Raw genomic sequence first — 18,482 nt, forward strand, 5'->3', positions numbered from 1 at the left:
CAAAACTATGGTTACCCTGACCACTAACACAAGTACCCCCTCTCAAGTATCCTTCTCCAATCTACCTGTACATGATCAGAACTGGCCCTAGCCCTTTCACTTGTGCCTTGCTCAACATCCTCGTTTCTTTTCTGCAAATTTGCTAGGAGGCAGTACTTTCCTCTTCCACCCACACTTTCTTTTTAAAAAGTTAATGTGGGCTTGGCCAAAGAAGATGGTGTGCATCTTCAGTCCTTTCAGTCACTTCCACCACTCAACATTTTTTATCAAAGCCACTGCATCAGTTAAATAAAGACTGCCTGCTCTCTCTGGCTAAAGAAATGCGGCAGTCAGGACAATGTTCACAGCCCCAGCACACGTCTGTTCATCATCAGCCATGGTATACCAGTCCTCAGTGTAGCAAGTACTGACAGCAAATGCAATGCCTGATCAGGTTGAACCCATCACTTCCATGAAAATCAAAAGAGCAGACAATCCAATTTGTTCAGATTTGAACTGGGGCTAGGCACAACAGTCAAGTGGTAAGAGATGTAGGCATTTGTTATTGCTGCCCGACCAGTCAGAGATAGCTTCTTTTTGGCCCATTTCTGAGTGCAACTGGCCACCCATAACTTACACAAAATTAAAATACACAAAATTAAAAATTTATACATACACGTGTGTGTGTGTGTGTGTTTGTATGTGTATACTATTGTAATATTAGGTTTTATCTTCTACCCAAATTACAGAGCAGTTTTTCAATTTTCCCATGTTATTACATATGTATGCTGTATGTTTTGAAGTTACCACATTTCCTATGAATATTCTGGCTTTGACTTTTGCTCCATTCTATAAAACTGATCTAACGATTGTTTCATTTATTATAAAACTGTTTCATAGTTTCAATTGAACACTTTCCATTTTGAAGTTGATTTGATAACTAAATTATCATTTCTAAAATTTACTTTATTGACATTTGAAAACAAAGTTTTAAAAAAAGAAAATATTCTAACAAAAGTGCTAGCTTAAGCATGGTGTACCTTACTATTGAAGAAGGAGTTGAAGGTAAAATAAAAGTAAATTGTAAACCTGAAATGGAAGCAATGAGGTGTTGAGAGGTGTTGATTCTATAGACATAAAGTACATATAAAAAAATGACACAAACCAAATTGCACTCAAATGAAACCATGTAAGGGACAATTTAGTATTTTTTTATGTTTCATGTTCATTTTCAATGTGTGTGTGTATGTGTATGCACATGCATGCATATACATATATTTCATTCAATGTAAAACTTCCATTGTCATCAAATCCCATTCTTATAATGTCTTTCACTTGTTGTTGATGGTAGTAATAGTGATGATGATGATGATGATTAGGATATTATTTTGTTGTTATTTTCTCTAGGAAGTAAGATACTATGGAAAAGGGAACCCTTATAAGATTGTAGCTGTTGATTGTGGGATTAAGCACAACATGATTAGAAGTTTGATCAAAGTAAGTATATTTCAAAGTTTTTATCTTCTCTGTATGTATTCATTATTTTTCACTCATAAGGAGCACTATTTATCATGCAGTGTTTAGAAATGGTTAAAAAGTGCATCTATCTAGAATAATCCCAGCTTATAAGAAGACATGAAGTCAATATTTCAACTTAACCAGTGATCCTGCTTCTTAACCACAATAAGTTGTAGCTACTCGTCTATGGTTTAGTGAACTGAAAGTGGAATTTTTGAAATCACACTGATTTGTTTCTGGGAGTATTGGTACTTGGAAACCATTTTGGTCGTTGGTTAATCATATTGAATACTAATCCAGCAGCCCTTCAATATAACAGAAATAATCTTTGACTGAAATGAATTTGTTCGTGTTTTGGGCGAAATGAAATGATGTAGATATGACGATTCTACTTTATGTTCAGTTAGTTATGGTTCTTGCACTCAAAATTTTAGGGATTTTTTTAACAAGTGCTTATCGCTATATGTTGAATGCACTGGTTCTTGTCCAATTTCTGAAGTACAGCAACATCAAGCCTAGATAGTACTTGGAAAACTTAGGTGCTGTAAGCATCTCACTTTTTTAAGGCACAGATGTTTCTGTGTGTTTAGAATCTTGCTTCCCAACCACATAGTTCCAGGTTCGGTCCCTCTGCATGGCACCTTGGGCAAGTGTCTTCTAACTATAGCCTCAGGTTGACTAAATCCTTGCAAGTAAATTTGGTAGATGGAAACTGAAAGAAACCCATTATATATATGTTTGTGTGTGTGTGTGTGTGTGTGTGTGTGTGTGTGTGTGTGTGTGTGTGTGTGTGTGTGTCTGTGCTTGCTCCTTCCCCCCAACACTACCACTCAACAACTGGTGTTAGTGTGTTTATGTCCCTGTAACTTTGCAGTTCAGCAAAAGAGCATAATAGAATAAGTACCAGGCTTAAAAATTCATTTGACTAAAAACTTTTATTCAAGGCAGTGTCCCAGCATAGCCACAGTCTAACGACTAAAACAAGTAAATGAGAGAAGTGTTGTCATCATTATTGATGAATATTGTTGATCATATAATTTCTGGAGATAGAAAAATCATTTGAATTCAGCTTCTGGATGGTATTTGTCGCTCAAATCACGAGAAGATAATTAGTCATTACAAAAAAAAAAAAAAAATGCTGCTAATATTATATTTTTGCATCTAACAAGAGTGTCAGATAATCAACAAAACATACTCTTTGTCTAATTTCAGCGAGGAGCAGAAGTAAAGTTGGTCCCTTGGAATTATGATTTTTCTCAAGATTCTTTTGATGGTTTATTTATTTCTAATGGCCCTGGAGACCCAACAATGAGCACAGAGACAATCAAATATCTGAAAGAGGTTAGGATGTGTTTATTGTTTTATTTCAGTTCCAAATAAAACTTGGTATATATGTATATATATATATGTATGTGTATGTATGCTCTCTCTCTCTCTCTCTCTCTCTCTCTCTCTCTCTCTCTCTCTCTCTCTCTCTCTCTCTCTCTCTCTCTCTCTCTCTCTCTCTCTCTCTCTCTCTCAAAACACATTGGCCATGTTCGGATGGTGCATTTTATGTACCACCAACACAGAGGCCAGTCAGGCGGTACTGCCCACAGGTGTGCCATAGCTTTTGAAAATATAGGTGGGTTGGGCAATTCGGGTAGCAGAGTGATTGAAGGCTTCATTGGTATCATTGGAAAAAATCTGGGCATGGAAGTAAATGGATTCAGAAAAGTGGATAGAATTTTTCTCAGTGGGGTCGGGCTCAGGAGCGGGGTAAAATACTGAAAGAAATTAAGACAAATAATATAACTTGGATGAAAAATTGATTAAAGCTTGTATCATCTATGTTGGAAGGAAAGTAGGCCTCGAACCAAATCATAAAAGAAGAAATGTTGCAAAAGTACCTTGATGGAAAAAAGAAGGGTAAAGCAATCAATGAACGAATTATGAAAACTTATTAACACCCTGGAATGAAACCGGGTGAAATCAGGAAGGAGAAATATCAGGAACTAGATCTTAGGTATAGGGTCAAGAAAAAGGGGCTAAATGGCGTCCTTGAAGAGCTTAAACAGACAGAGAGATTATCTCTTTATAGATGAAGATCAGTTGCAATGGGAGGAGTAGAATCTCATAAGAATGGAAAAACAAACAACAAATGGGTTGTATCTAATAATGAAACTCTTTTAAGAGCATTCAAATCCCTCTGCAATGTTAAAATCATTGCCTCATTGAGCTCAGTTAAGTGCATCATCAAGTACAGGCTGAAAGGAGATGACCAAGCTAGTGTATATATGTTTATATGTATATATATGTATGTGTATGTATGTATATGTAAATATACGTATTTTCGTTGTTCGAAAAATGTTCATTTTCTGTTTTCGTTTCTCATTGTGTTTAACGTTTTTTTTTATGTCCTGCACCCATATAAGCATGTATGTATACATATAGATGTAGGTATGTACATATATGTATGGATATATTCATATGTTTATATATTTTTTATATTATGTATGTATATATGTATATGTATATATATATATGTTTATATATGTACATATGCATATATATGTTTATATTTAATGCTCTTAGCTTAGATTTTTGGAGCCAGTCAGATTTGAACAGTCTCAAGCGTAACTGGCCGAAACTGTAAGGATAATGTGGAAACTTGACTGAGGAGAGAAGGCCACGATTGGCCCATCTTTGTTTTGTCCTGTCTGTCTTTTTGTTGCTTTTCTTGTCCATCTTTGTATCGCCTAACCATCTGGATGTTTTATTGTTGTCTGTTGTGTTCTTGTTCCAATTTTTGGATTTATATGTAGGTGTGTGTGTGTATGTATATGTGTGTGTGTACGTACATATATCTGTGTGTGTGTGTGTGTGTGTGTGTGTATGTATATATATGTGTGTGTATGTGATATGTATATAGCTGAAATTTACAGAAAAACAAAAGGCGAAGACAGGTGTATGAACAACAAGCAGGTGTATTAGTTTGATGCTCAGGAATATATATATATGGTTCAAATGTACAAAAAAATAAAAGGCAGAGACAAGTGAGGGAACAATAAGCAAGTTGTATTAGTTTGACACTTAGGGAAAATGGGAAAGTCTTTGAGACTCTCTCTCTTTTTATTTATATACATATATTTAAGAAATATATATAGAGAGAGAGATTTGTGTGAAATTGGAGCCATGTGTCGGGACTGTTACAATGTTTAACTTTTATTATCAAAAATATTAATCTGTTTCTTATAACTTTGCAGTTCCTGAATCAAAATAGACCAGAGCCTCTCTTTGGAATCTGTATGGGAAACCAACTGACTGCTTTAGCTGCTGGTGCTCAGACTTATAAGTTGGCACTTGGAAATCGGTAAGATGTGAATGTTTTTGTAGTTCACTCTCTTTTTCTCTCTTTTACTTGTTTCAGTCATTTGACTGTGGCCATGCTGGAGGACAGCCTTTAGTCGAGCAAATCGACCCCAGTACTTATTCTTTGTAAGCCTAGTACTTATTCCATCGGTCGCTTTTGCCAAACCGCTAAGTTACGGGGACGTAAACACACCAGCATCTGTTGTCAAGCAATGTTGGGGGGACAAACACAGACACACAAACATACACACACATATATATATATGACGGGCTTCTTTCAGTTTCCGTCTACCAAATCCACTCACAGGGCTTTGGTCGGCCCGAGGCTATAGTAGAAGACACTTGCCCAAGGTGCCACGTAGTGGGACTGAACCTGGAACTATGTGGTTTGTAAGCAAGCCACTCCTCTTTAACTTATGGAATAAATTTGTTTTCTTTTCAACACCAAACATTCATTTGTATGTTTTGATTATTTTGTGTTATTTTTGTTGCATTTTAAATGTTTATTATGATTTGGGAGAGTTGTTAGAGCATTGAATAGAATACTTAATGGTATTTGTTACAACTCTTTACATTCTGACTAAAAATCCTGCTCTGCTCAACTTTGCCTTTCATTCCTCAGGGGTCAATAAAATTAAGTACCAGTCAAATACTAAGTTGATTTAGTCTACTTAACCCCACCCTTCAGACAATTACTGGTCTTCTTACCTAAATTAGAAACCATTATTAGTATTATTTTTTGTTATTAAGATGGTGAGCTGGCAGAATTGTTAGCATGCGGAGCAAAATGCTTAGCAGCATTTCATCTGTCTTTATGCTCTGCATTCAAATTCTGCTGAAGTTGACTTTGCCATTCATCCTTTCAGTGTTGATAAAATAAGTACCAGTTACGCACTGAGGTTGGTCTAATTTATCTACCCCACCCCTAAAATTTCTGGCTTGTGCCAAAACTTACAAGCAATATTATTATTGTTATTGTTTTTGTTATTATTGTTGATGATGATGCTGCTTTGTCAGTCATTGGGTATAATATTTCTCTGTAGTACATGACTGACCATGCAATTGACATTTTATGATATATTCTATCATATATTATATTTTGCAAGGAATTTTCAGCACTGCAGCAACTATTCCTGATGGTCCAGTTGTGCTCTTTGCTTCATATCCTTAACTGTCCTTTCAATCATGTGGCTGTCAACTTTAAGAGCTGGTTCCTCTGATAGGTCTCATTTGGGTAGACTTTCTCTCCTTCAAATATTCTCTTTATTCCACAATCTCTTGAAGTAAAATACACAAACCTTTTTCTTCTCATTGTCAATGAAAGCAGTATCAATTAGCAGACACAGCTGCCCTAAAAATAGTTGGTAGCTTTTGTTACCTAGGTGACTTGTTCAGTTGTGGAGACAGATGTTCTAAAAGTATAGTAACCAGAATAATCACTCCTGCTGGCAACAAGGAGATAGGTTGTATGATACTTGTGCATGAAATTTTAGCTGAGTGGCATTTCTTATGTTTCAAATAATTTCTATTTTGATTCCATAGTCAGTAACCAATAATCACTGAAATTGGTAAATAAAGAAATACATGTTGGTGTGCTACTACAAGTAGAGATTAATATTTTGTGCTGGATGGCAAGCTGGTAGAATCATTAGCATGCCCAGCTAAGCACTTGACAGCATTTCATCCATCTTTACGTTCTGAGTTCAAATTCCGATGGGGTTGACTTTGCCTTTCATCCTGAGGGGTCAATAAAATAAGTTACCAGTTGAGCACTGGGGTCGATGTAATCAACTTACCCATTCCCTGAAATTGCTGGCCTTCTGCCAAAAAGTTTCAAACCAATATTTGGAGCTGGGTCCTTCATCTAAACCTCACTCTCTCATTCTCTCTTTCTCTCTCACTTTTTCTTTCAGTCATTCATGCACTGTACCTTTTTTATAATTTTGTTGTTTCATTTGTTTTATTTTCTTTTTTTTTTTTTGTTTTGTATCTCTCAGTGGCCATAACCAACCTGTTGTGAATGTTCTAACTAACCAGGCATTTATCACATCACAGAACCATGGCTTTGCCATTGATAGTAGTTCTCTGCCAGAAGACTGGAATGTTTTGTTTGTCAATGCCAATGACAAAACTAATGAGGTTAGTTTAATAAATGAAAAATCCAATCTAAACAACTAATGAACTATAAAAAGAATTTTCATGAGGACAGAGACACACAACAGGGTGGACAAGTGACTCTAATAGTTAAGCCTGTATCCTATAATCTTGTGTGTTTTGTGAGACATGACTTTAATCCTTTTTGCCATGTAATGTGTTTAGAAAAGGTAGCATGGTGGAACAAGTTTTTCTCAAACTAAAACTCATGTGAAAATTTGAACCACACATTACAAGATAATGAAAAACTTGCCAGTTATGTTAAAAGTTGAGTGTTTTTACATGAAGACAAAATATTGCTTATAATAGGGGTTGAAGGGTTGACTTTTTCCATCATTGGTCTACTTTCTATGAGTTGCCCTAATATGACTCTCTTACTGATATTGATGATTCATAAATACATTTTGGTCCATTTAATCTCATGTCAAGTGTGATATTGGTGAAATATCAAACTAATATCATGGTGATGTTATCACACTACAAATATCACACACTATATATATATATATATATACATATATATATATATATATATATATATATATATATATATATATATATATATATATATATATATATATATATATATATATATATATATATATATATATAAACACGTGTATGTATATACGTGTGTGTGTGTATGTGTGTGTGTGCATGTAAATATATATGTGTGTACACATACATTTATGTACATGTATGTACGTATTCATACATATATGTGTGTGTGTGTTTATATGTATTTTGATACGCACAGACACACTCATTGAGTTCCTTGCCTTCACTTGTTAGGTCTCCATCTACTTTTTTATTTTCTCTATTCATTTCCATCTCATTCTCTATCCTTTCAGTATACCACATTGCTTGCATAACCAAAGGAGGATTACTAAGGCTGCCCCATATCCAGTAACCATTTCTATCACCTACCACCACAAACCATCATCCTCCCCTCCCTTGTGATTTTTTTGTTGATATTTACTACTCTTGCCATTACGATTTCTGTTGCTATTCTGTCAAGCCGCCCATGTTGTTCTTCTATTCCACTTCCTTACCAATCACTAGCATGTAGCTATTACTCTCTCTTTTTTCTTATCTCTCCCACCTCCTGCCTTCTCTTTGTTCTTCTTTTCACACTTTCAATCCTGTACATCAGAAACTCTCTAAAGTAAAAAGGGCCCCTTAGTCCAGTAGTTCTCAACCAATTTTTGCCTACGGATCCCTTTTGATTTCTATTTTCTTTGGATGGACTGATATAGCCATTCAATGTTTAAAAATCATATTATACTTTTATAATTAAATATTAATAAGAAATTGTATTAAAAAATTGTTAAAATATTTTTATGTATTGTAGAAGTATAAATAATTTATTGCACATAAATTTTAACAACAAAATCTTATATGGACCTCCACGGGCCATACGGACTCTAGTTGAGAAACATTGTCTTTGTCTCATAGGGTTGCAAGACAACTTACCATAAAAGCCCATGTAATTTATGCACATTTTTTGCAAAAATAAAAATAAACTTTAGGGTGTGTGTAAATTACATGAGTAGATCGTTTCCAGAATTTTTCTTGTTGAAAAAACATACAAAACGTAAACATTCATACTGGAAGTTAACTCATTTAATGTCAGAATAGGTTTTTACAGAAAAAAAATAATGGCTTAAATATAATGAAGCTGACTTTTATTTATGCTGGATGGTATAATGCTTACTTTTTCTGTATAAATTTACTAAAGCCGTTAAATGTTTAACTCCTTTTTGAAGTCTGACGTCCATGCTGTTAAACACGGTCCAGGACATATTTTACATTGCTTGAAATTTCTACCTATCGCAGTAGAGCACCATTGATATACCTAGTGATACAGATATTCCTGACTGTAAAAAATTTAATGACATGGATAATCTTGATTGTATGTAACATATGGTATAATTATAAACAAGGCAAATTTTTAGCCATTTCTCCGCAGACTGTAAAAAAAAAGATGAACAGCCTTAATCGATTTTCGAACTTTATTGTATTCTCATCAGAAGCATCTACATCATTCTGACAGTCTCCAGAGAAACAAGCAGCCAAACTGTTTATATACTCAACAAATGCAGCAGTTACTCTATGAAGGAGTCCCTAATTTGCATACCGAAAGTGTTTAACACTCCATAAATTCCAGTGGCTTGTCAAAGGGGATCTTAGTCTGTACAGTATCAAGATATGATATAATATACATGTAACATATGGTATAATTATAAACAGGGCCAATTTTTAGCCATTTCTCTGCTGACTGAAAAAAATGATGAACAACCTTAATCAATTTTCAAACCTTATTGGGTTCTCATCAGAGGTGTCTACATCATTCTGACAGTCTCCAGAGAAACAAGCAGCCAAACTGTTTATATACTCAGCAAATGCAGCAGTTACTCTATGAAGGAGTCCCTAATTTGCATACCAAAAGTGTTTTTATTTTTGTCTGTTTATTACAAGGTGCAGTTTTAAGTTTGTTGTACTATTTACGCCAATTTCAAACATTGGCGTTATTAACATTAAAATGCCTTCCAGCAGCTCTATTGCCACATTCAAATGTATATTCAGCATATTTAATTTCTCCTTCGCAGTAAACAATTCATAAGTTCTGCCCGTACTGACAATAATGGTAATGACGAATTTTAAAGTTTGCTTGACATTTTATAAGTGTGGAAGGGATTAAAATTTCAATACTCCATATCAAAGGTTCCGACAAGAATAGACAGAAAAGAATTTTGTTTACACAATCAGTTTGATCAGTCACCTTTCTCTGTCGGTTGAGTAAAGTGTCATCCAAGCTGATGTTTATTTGCTAATTAAACTTAATTTGCAACACCTGTGTGTATTTATCAACTCTGTGTTTGTTGGTAATTCTTATCAATAACTTTTCCTGTGATCGTGATTCGAGAAGACATACAGCAGTATGCTAAAGATAGGACATAATCTCTTGTGGGCAGGAAAGGTAAAATAAAGTTTATTATAAACAACACAATTGTAATTTAATAGCTTTCAATGTGATACGTGTTAGACAGAAATTATTTTTATTTAATGAAAATTTAATAAAATTTAATCATAAGTAAGTGAAATTTTGCTAAATACAACTAAATTGAAAACCTTTTTCCCTGGCCATATCAGCAATTCTGAAAACTTGTGGGTGCAGATTTTACATGAGTAAAAGCTTTTTAACAAATTTTATCCTGTGTAATTTACGCAAGTGATTTTCAAGATAAAATCTGCAGGGGTCAGTGATAGGAAGGACATCCAGCCATAGAAACTATGCAAAATATGGAATGAACATGTAAGTTGTTGACCTCTGACCCATCTAGGAGAACAGTAACTTTAAATAAGAACTGACTTGGACTGTGATAACTCTAACTCATGCCAGCAAAAAAAAGCAAAGACATAAATATTGATAATGATAATAATGTGTACACATAAGCATATATCCATCTTTCAGGGTTTCAGTTTGTGTTGCTTCCTACTAGAAATGACATAACAAACACCAATTACATATAGAGAACAATTAAAACATTTCTAATTTTTGATCTTGTGCAAATGTTAGAAATTATTTTCCTTACTCTTCATCATCCTCCTCATACTCCTTCACCCCATCATCATCATCATCATCATCATCATCATCATCATCATCATTATTATAACTATTATTCTTTCAGGGTATTATGCACAAATCACGTCCTATATTTACGGCCCAGTTCCATCCTGAAGCTTGGGGAGGTCCAACAGATACAGAGGTAATTTTTGCTTTGTTGTTCCTTGCTTCATTATTTTAAGATCTGCAGCTGGTAGCAACACTTCATAATGGCTTCTATTTTATAGTTTTCGAATTGTGAATTTTGTCTGGCATTTTGTCTTCCACTGATCATAACCATTTCTTTTTTTTTTTTTGTTACAATGGCTTCTACCTAATTTTTCTGACTTAAAATTTTGTTATCAGTAACTTAACATATTCACAACATTCACTGGTAATAGTCCTGTGAACTATATATAATAGAACAAAGCAGGTAAATGAAAGTTTATTTGTTTGTTATGTTCATCAGTGACCATAAATATTTCATTGGTTCATGCATATGTTAGATGAATGTGTTATTGATGAGCTGTATTACAACCAGATGCCCTTCATGTTGCTAACCCTTGTCTGCTTTTCAAATAAGGGTTTGTCTTCAAAGATGCAAAGTGAGTAGACAGAGATGACAACAATAACATGGCTTGTAGCTTTTGATGTTTCTAGAGCACAAATGTATAAAAAAAAATACACACGCTCATATACGCACACTCTCGCACATGCATACAAATGATAGACTTCTTTCAGTTTCTGTCTACCAAATAATACTTTGTTTGGAAACAGAAGATTGCTGGTGACAGGAAGGGCTTCCTGGCTGTAGAAAAATCTGCCTCAACAAGTCCTTTCTGACCCATGCAAGCTTGGAAAAGTAGATATTTAACTCTTTTGAGACACATGGTGTTTTGCTATGTGTAACTAAAAAGACGAAAATTTTTTTCCTATTGAGATACATCTACTGAAAGACAATCTCTGATTAGCTATTACACTTCAAAACCAACCATTCACAACATTTGTTCCATTGGGTTGACAGATCAGCCTCAAAGTCCTTTCAGTTTGTATCACTTGGATCAACCAATTGGCCTGGGTGTCCCAAGAGGATTTAAATAGTGATGATGATTATGATGATGGTGATAATGACACCAGTACTGTTCATCTGTGACCATGACCTTCAATTTAATAAAGACCACATCATTTACTCATTGATCTGCACTTGCTAAAGTAAACATATATTTAATTAACTTGGCAATTTGTTATAAGTTGAAGTGTGAAGGATTTGGAAAAGCAGTAACGTGTTTGTTTGAAACTTTGTTTCATATTGGAAGAAAGTTTTGGGGTGAATTGTCTGAACTGTATACCATGTCTCAAATAGTACTATGTTTCAAATCAAGAACATCATCTTTGAGATCATTCTGAATCTGGATGGTTCCCATGACAATAAATAACAATTACTTTGCTCAAGTGCATGTTGTGATCCATATAAACCATTGTCTGACTGTCTGTAAAGTTTCTGAAGATGCAAGCATCTGTAAGAGGTTGTGCCACATAACTTTAAAAGAAAAAATGACGAAAAAAACGTTGATTTGTCACAAGATTTGGACCTCTTATGCTAAGAGATGACCAAATAGAGAACCAAAGTGACAGTCATCCAGATGTGACTGTACAGATGTTTATGAAAACTTTCTGAGAAGTGTCACAGCATGTGATGATGAAACATGAATGTAGAGCTGTGGGGTTGAAAGAGAAACATAGTTGTCAGTTGGGGTCAGTTTATCTTTGCTGAAAAAAAAAGCCGGTCACTCAAATGTGAAGGTAATGTTGCACATGTTTTTGATTGGAAGGGCTGTGTCCATTATGAGTTTGTTCCGCATCAATGATGATGATAATCTTTAAATTTTAATTTCAGTTCCTATTCGACTATTTCCTTGAACTTGTCAAAACTCAGCAGCCCTCTGTGTACCATATTTTGAAACCAGCACCTAAAGTTCAACCTCTTGTAAAGGTATGTAAAATCATTCACACATCAAAGTATTTAGTAAGGATAATGTGAACACAAGCAGTGATGTTGACTATCCTCTTTGAATCCAACTCTACACAGTGCAAAAATCGAAAGTTTGTAGCTTTTGGGGGGAGTGACTAGATGCCACTCTAAACCCCACCCATGTTCTCTTGATAACCACTCATCTTACACACCATCCCATAACCACCCCACTCAAACTCAAAAAATGGCCTCTCGCTATCACACTATCTCACAACAAGACATCTTGAAATGCCTCCATTTTCGCTTTATCCAACTCCACACCCCAACATAAAATCTATCTTTTTCCATCCATATCAGACTTGCCACCCTGTACACATGCATGCCATTTACAAAAGCACTGCTAATCACTTTCAACTCAACAGGACTATTAGCCTGACATTATTCGGTCCCTCCAATCCTGCCAACTATTATCCTATCACACTTACTTCCAACATCTGAAAGTGAAGTAGACAACAATTAACAACAATCTTTTCCAACCTCTTAAGTTTCTCTCTCCCACTTTAGTGGTTTTTATAAAGTCAGATCTACTGGAGACATGTTCTTCTTTGTAATTCACTAGTAGGTCATTGCCCTCAAAAATTTGGTGAGAGCAAAATCATTGCACTTGACATCAGCTTGTTCTTGTCAGTTTACATTTGTTTTTTTTTGTATTTGATTACAAATTTCAGTGATGGCTACAACCAATACTTTACATCTTGCATTCCAAATTATTAGATGAACTGATTTAGTGAATTCCTTATATATAGTAATAAGCTATATTTACCTCATTTCTGATGCAGTCCCAATTGGAACAGAAACCAGTAAGGTCAATCTTTTTTGTGGCCATGGAGAGATAAAAAAGAAGAAAAATACAGTATTTGTATTTGTGTGTTCAATTGCATATTACAGCCAATAGCTTAAACTAGTTAGTTGTACCTTACTTTACATTTCAGATTTTTCGTTGCACAATGTTTAGGTCTGTCATGTGCCCTTGGATTCATAAGGGCAGAGCTTAATCTGGATTCCCTGGCAGATGAAACTGAGATTACAACACTCCCCATGAATAGGATGCCAGTCCATTATAGTAGTAATTTCCCAGCTATTGCGGAAACTCATGTATAGCTGAGTGGACTGGAGCAATGTGAAATGAAGTATTTTGCTCAAGAACACAACACACTACCCAGTCCAGGAATTGAAACCCCAATTTTATGATCATTAGCGCAACACCCTAACCATTAGGCTATGTGCATTTTTACAATGTTTAGTGCCTCATTGATTAATATTATTATAATCATTTTGCCAAATACAGAAGACATGTTTATTTTATTTATCACTCTCAAATATTTTTATTTTTACTTCAAACATTTTATTTTTATATATTCAGGTCAAAAAAGTACTTGTATTGGGCAGTGGTGGACTGTCTATTGGTCAAGCTGGAGAGTTTGATTATAGTGGTTCTCAAGCTGTGAAGGCTCTAAAGGTAAGAAAACATTACACTAAACCCATAATCTCTTCAATCGTACATTTTTATATTTTTATGGTTTTGTCCGAAGAGGAAAGGCAGAGCCTACAATCTTCTTCACAGCTTCCCAAACAGGTGGGACAAAGGGTAGAAAATAGCCTCAGACTTGACATTTCATGCAGGTGCTTGTAGCCAAATGGACTCTGCTCTTTAGTCAGGTGCTAGTGTTAAACCTTGCACTGTATCACACCTACCACATAGTGTATAGTTGTTTGCAGTGAATTGTATGACACCTGACCCATGACAATATGGAAGAATAGAATGAGATATGGAAAGCTGAGTCCTCCCAAAATTATTTAAATTGTTTCCAACTCACACAAAGGGGGTTAAGAGTTGTGTCCGTTTGGTCCATTTGAAAAGATGCGGTTAATTTTATTAGGAAAGTCTAGTTTGTAAGACCGTATCCAGAGAGGGTAGTGTTCTCCTGTTCAATAACAGAAACTTGTTGAGATGCTTGCATCTTGTGAAAATTTCTGATCTTAGTAAGTTTTTGGATTTGGAAAGGATATGCAAGACTTCCATTTTTTCTGTCCTTCAATACTACTCCCTACCTCAGTTGAGGGGGTCTTGTCTTGCAGGTTACTTGGTTGTCTCATTGCTGCTGTTGCCACTTTAAAATCACCCAGTGCATTCTGAAAGTTGTTGACATTAGGAGGGGCATCCAGCCATAGAAACCATGTTAATGCAGACAGCCAGGCTTGGTGTCTGCCGAACTATTCAACCAATGTTAGCATGGAAAACAGATGTTAAATGATTATAATAATGATGATGATGATATTGGATGTCGGTATGCACATACCTGTACGTATATATGCATATACTCATTTACTATTGTTTTCACCAATTTGTAAGTAGTTATCGTAACTTTATATTTTCCTACGCTACTCTATCTCTTTCTCTTTCTCTTCCTCTATCATTTTTCCCCCTCTCGTTCTTCCTCTTTACTACTACGTATCTCGCTTTACTCCTCTCGTTCTTCCTCTGTTACTACTACGTATCTCTTTTTCCCCCCTCGTACTTCCTCTCTTTCTCTTTTCCTCTCGTTGCTCACCTATTCTTCTACTTCCTCCCTTTGTTTCTCCCTCTACCACTCTCTCTCTTCCCCTTACACTGGCATGGTCACATGCTTCCGGTCAATAATCCTTTTCTTCCTTGGCTATCGCCGAGCAAACACGCGAACTTACTTTGTCCCTACTTTCAAGTTTGTGCCTCACAGCGTTCATACACACATAATTTTTCTCGTCTGGCCGTAAAGCCTTTTCTGTTTGTTTTCCTGTCTTGTTTTTTGTCCGCCACTACATTCCTCCATGGCAAGGTTTAATTTGTGTTTTACAAATTTAATTTGCGGTCCATGGGAAGAGCCGTTTTAACGATGCGTCCTGCCCAGCTCTTCGAAACACCGGTGTTAAAACGGGGGTAGCTGATGAAGAAGAATGTTCTCTATGTGGCTTGTGTGTTTTCTCGTCTAGGTTTTGTTTGCAATGTCCTGTACCCAGATATGCACCTATACATACAGGTGGATGTCGGTATACACATACCTGTACGTATATATGCATATACCCATTTACTATTTGTTTTTATATATATATATATATATATATATATACACACACACGCACATGCACACACACTTTCATATATTAATAAAGCTGTACATTTGTTTCCAGGAAGAGGACATTCAGACCGTGCTGATGAATCCTAACATTGCTTCAGTACAGACGAATGCTGAAGGGGCAAAACAGGCAGATATCGTTTATTTTCTGCCAATCACAACAGAATTTGTGACAGAGATCATTAAAAGAGAGCGTCCTGATGGTTTACTACTTTCCATGGGAGGTCAGACAGCACTGAATTGTGGTAAGTAGCAAGTAAAATTCTAGAATGAAGGCCGAAAATGTGTTCCACTTCAGTGATTAATTTCTGTCTCCAAAATCAATCTTTTTTTGCCAGAAGAAATAAGAGAAGTTGATTCTCTTGACTGCTCTTATATCTTTAGTAGAATGGCTGTGTGACTGATAAACTAAAAAGCTGCTGATACTAGGAGAATATTAGGATTGTGATTAAAGACACAGCAGTTGCAATTTTAAAGTTTACTACCTTATTCCAAGTTCAAATTTTGATTGTTTCATTAAAAGGTAAGTCTAATTACAAAAGAAATTGTTAGTGTGGCTGTGTGGTAAGAAGTTTGCTTCCTGACCACATGGTTCCAGTTTCAGTCCCACTATGTGGCAACATGGACAAGTGTCTTCCACTATGGCCTTGGGTCAGCCAAAGCCTTGTGAGTGGATTTGGTAGACAGAAACTGAAAGAAACCTGTCTAAACCTGAGCTGGCAGAAACGGTAGCAAGCTGGGCAAAATGCTTTGCGGTATTTCGTCTGCCGTTACGTTCTGAGTTCAAATTCCGCCGAGGTCGACTTTGCCTTTCATCCTTTCAGGGTCGATTAAATGAAGTACCAGTTACGCACTGGAGTCGATGTAATCAACTTAATCTCTTTGTCCGTCCGTGTTTGTCCCCTCTATGTTTAGCCCCCTGTGGGCAATAAAGAAATACGAAACTGAAATAAACCTGTCAGCCTGTTGTGTGTGTGTGTTTACTTCCCTGTAATTTAGCATTTCAGCAAAAGAGATTAATAGAATAAGTATCAGGCTTTAAAAAAAATGATATGAGTAATGGTGTTGATTCATTTGACTAAAATTCTTCAGAGCAGTGCCTCAGCATGGCCACAGTCTAATGACTGAAATGAGTAAAAAATAAAAAAACAATAAAGATTGCTATTAGATATTTTTTGTCTGCACAGTTTCAATCAGCATTACTAATTTTGTTTTTTGTTTCGTTGTTAGTACTGTTTTCCTCTTTTTGTATAGGTGTGGAGTTGTATCGTAATGGTATTTTGAAAGAATATGATGTAAAGGTACTTGGTACGCCCGTTGAATCAATTGAGGCAACTGAGGATCGCCAGATTTTTGCAGACAGATTGATAGAAATCAATGAGAAATTAGCCCCCAGCTTTGCTGTGGAAAATGTGAGTAAATTTTGGCTAATCTCTAACAGTATGTGTGTGTGTGTGTGTGCGCATGGATGACTGCTTAATATATGTTATATTCACATATAAGTAGTTACTTGTAGGCTTGTCAGAAACTGCCTATGGTTTTTTGATAGCAAGGCAGAAAGACAGATGTAAGGTTGAGAGAAAAGCATACAGGTGTTTGTATGTGTGTTATGTAAGTGTGTGTGTGTGTGTGTGTGTGTGTGTGTGTGTGAGAGAGAGAGAGAGATTCAACCAGTCGACCACCCATTTCTTTCAAGATATTACTTTTCCACTACTACCATCCTCTTTGAATGCCCCACATGTTTTTATGCAGCTGTCTTCATCCAAGTATCATCTACTACAGCCTGGGGCTATAGTAGTGTATGGATTTGGTAGATGGAAACTGAAAGAAGCTTGTTGTGTATATTTATTCATATGTGTGTGTGTAAGCTTGTGTGCTACTGTCTCCTTTCCTTGACATTGCATTATAATTGTAAACAGTATCACTGTCATGGAAGTAGTGACCTTCATTTCCAATCTTATGGGAAAACATGTCTGGTCATGGGGAAATATCTTAGAAATAGGTGAGGGTTGGTGACATGAAGGGCATCCAACCATAAAAAATCTGCATCAACTGATTCTGTCTGACATGGTTATGTGGATGTTAAAATTATGTTGATGATGATGATGATCACATGCATACACACACACACACACACAGTGTATAGTCTCACATATGTGATGTAATGAATTGAAAAACTCCAGTTTATTGAGATTATCCTTGCAGTTATAAAGTGAAAACTTCCTCTGGGATTGTTTAAAATTTTAAAACTGCATGGATGAAACATGTCTAATTAAATTAGCTAAACCAAAGTTTTGGAAAATAATCACATTGCAGTTTGGGGTCTTAAAAGCCATCTGGTAAAAGCAATGGGTGTGTTGATCTTGTCTGTGGAGCTATCTTGTGAAAGCAATGGACATGTTTATAAAAACAATACAATCAGCTTTCTGTTCAATTAAACATAAATTTCTCCCACTTCCTTATTTAAAGATCTCACACTTATGCTCCTACATCCCACTGCCACAACCATCACTATAATCAAGACCAATTTAATTCCAGACTTTATCATGTCTCCAGATTCTTACCATTTCATAATCACAGACAACTTGGCTATATTTTCTGCTAGCATGTTTCCTCTTCTTTCCCCTACTTCATCACCATGCTGGCATAAAATGGACTAGTTATCATGGTTTGAGTTGGTACTTGACTGATGGTACTAGTCTAAATCAAGGAACCATGCATCACTCAT

The 18,482-nt window shown here is 35.7% G+C and overlaps 1 protein-coding gene across 2 annotated transcripts in view; it reads left to right on the forward strand.

Annotated features, from left to right (window-relative positions):
- LOC106879763 (carbamoyl-phosphate synthase [ammonia], mitochondrial) overlaps positions 1-18,482 on the forward strand; it is an 83,554-nt gene that overhangs the window by 23,911 nt on the left and 41,161 nt on the right. For both annotated transcript variants that reach the window (XM_089358735.1, XM_089358736.1), the window contains exons 7-15: positions 1,387-1,476; positions 2,710-2,838; positions 4,743-4,849; positions 6,846-6,987; positions 10,695-10,772; positions 12,507-12,602; positions 14,005-14,100; positions 15,810-15,999; positions 17,009-17,166. In XM_089358735.1, coding sequence (XP_089214861.1) covers positions 1,387-1,476; positions 2,710-2,838; positions 4,743-4,849; positions 6,846-6,987; positions 10,695-10,772; positions 12,507-12,602; positions 14,005-14,100; positions 15,810-15,999; positions 17,009-17,166 — 1,086 coding nt within the window. The remainder of the gene's footprint in view (positions 1-1,386; positions 1,477-2,709; positions 2,839-4,742; positions 4,850-6,845; positions 6,988-10,694; positions 10,773-12,506; positions 12,603-14,004; positions 14,101-15,809; positions 16,000-17,008; positions 17,167-18,482) is intronic.

Source organism: Octopus bimaculoides, chromosome 10 (genome assembly GCF_046866305.1).
Source record: "Octopus bimaculoides isolate indiv1 chromosome 10, ASM4686630v1, whole genome shotgun sequence".
NCBI lineage: Eukaryota > Metazoa > Mollusca > Cephalopoda > Octopoda > Octopodidae > Octopus > Octopus bimaculoides.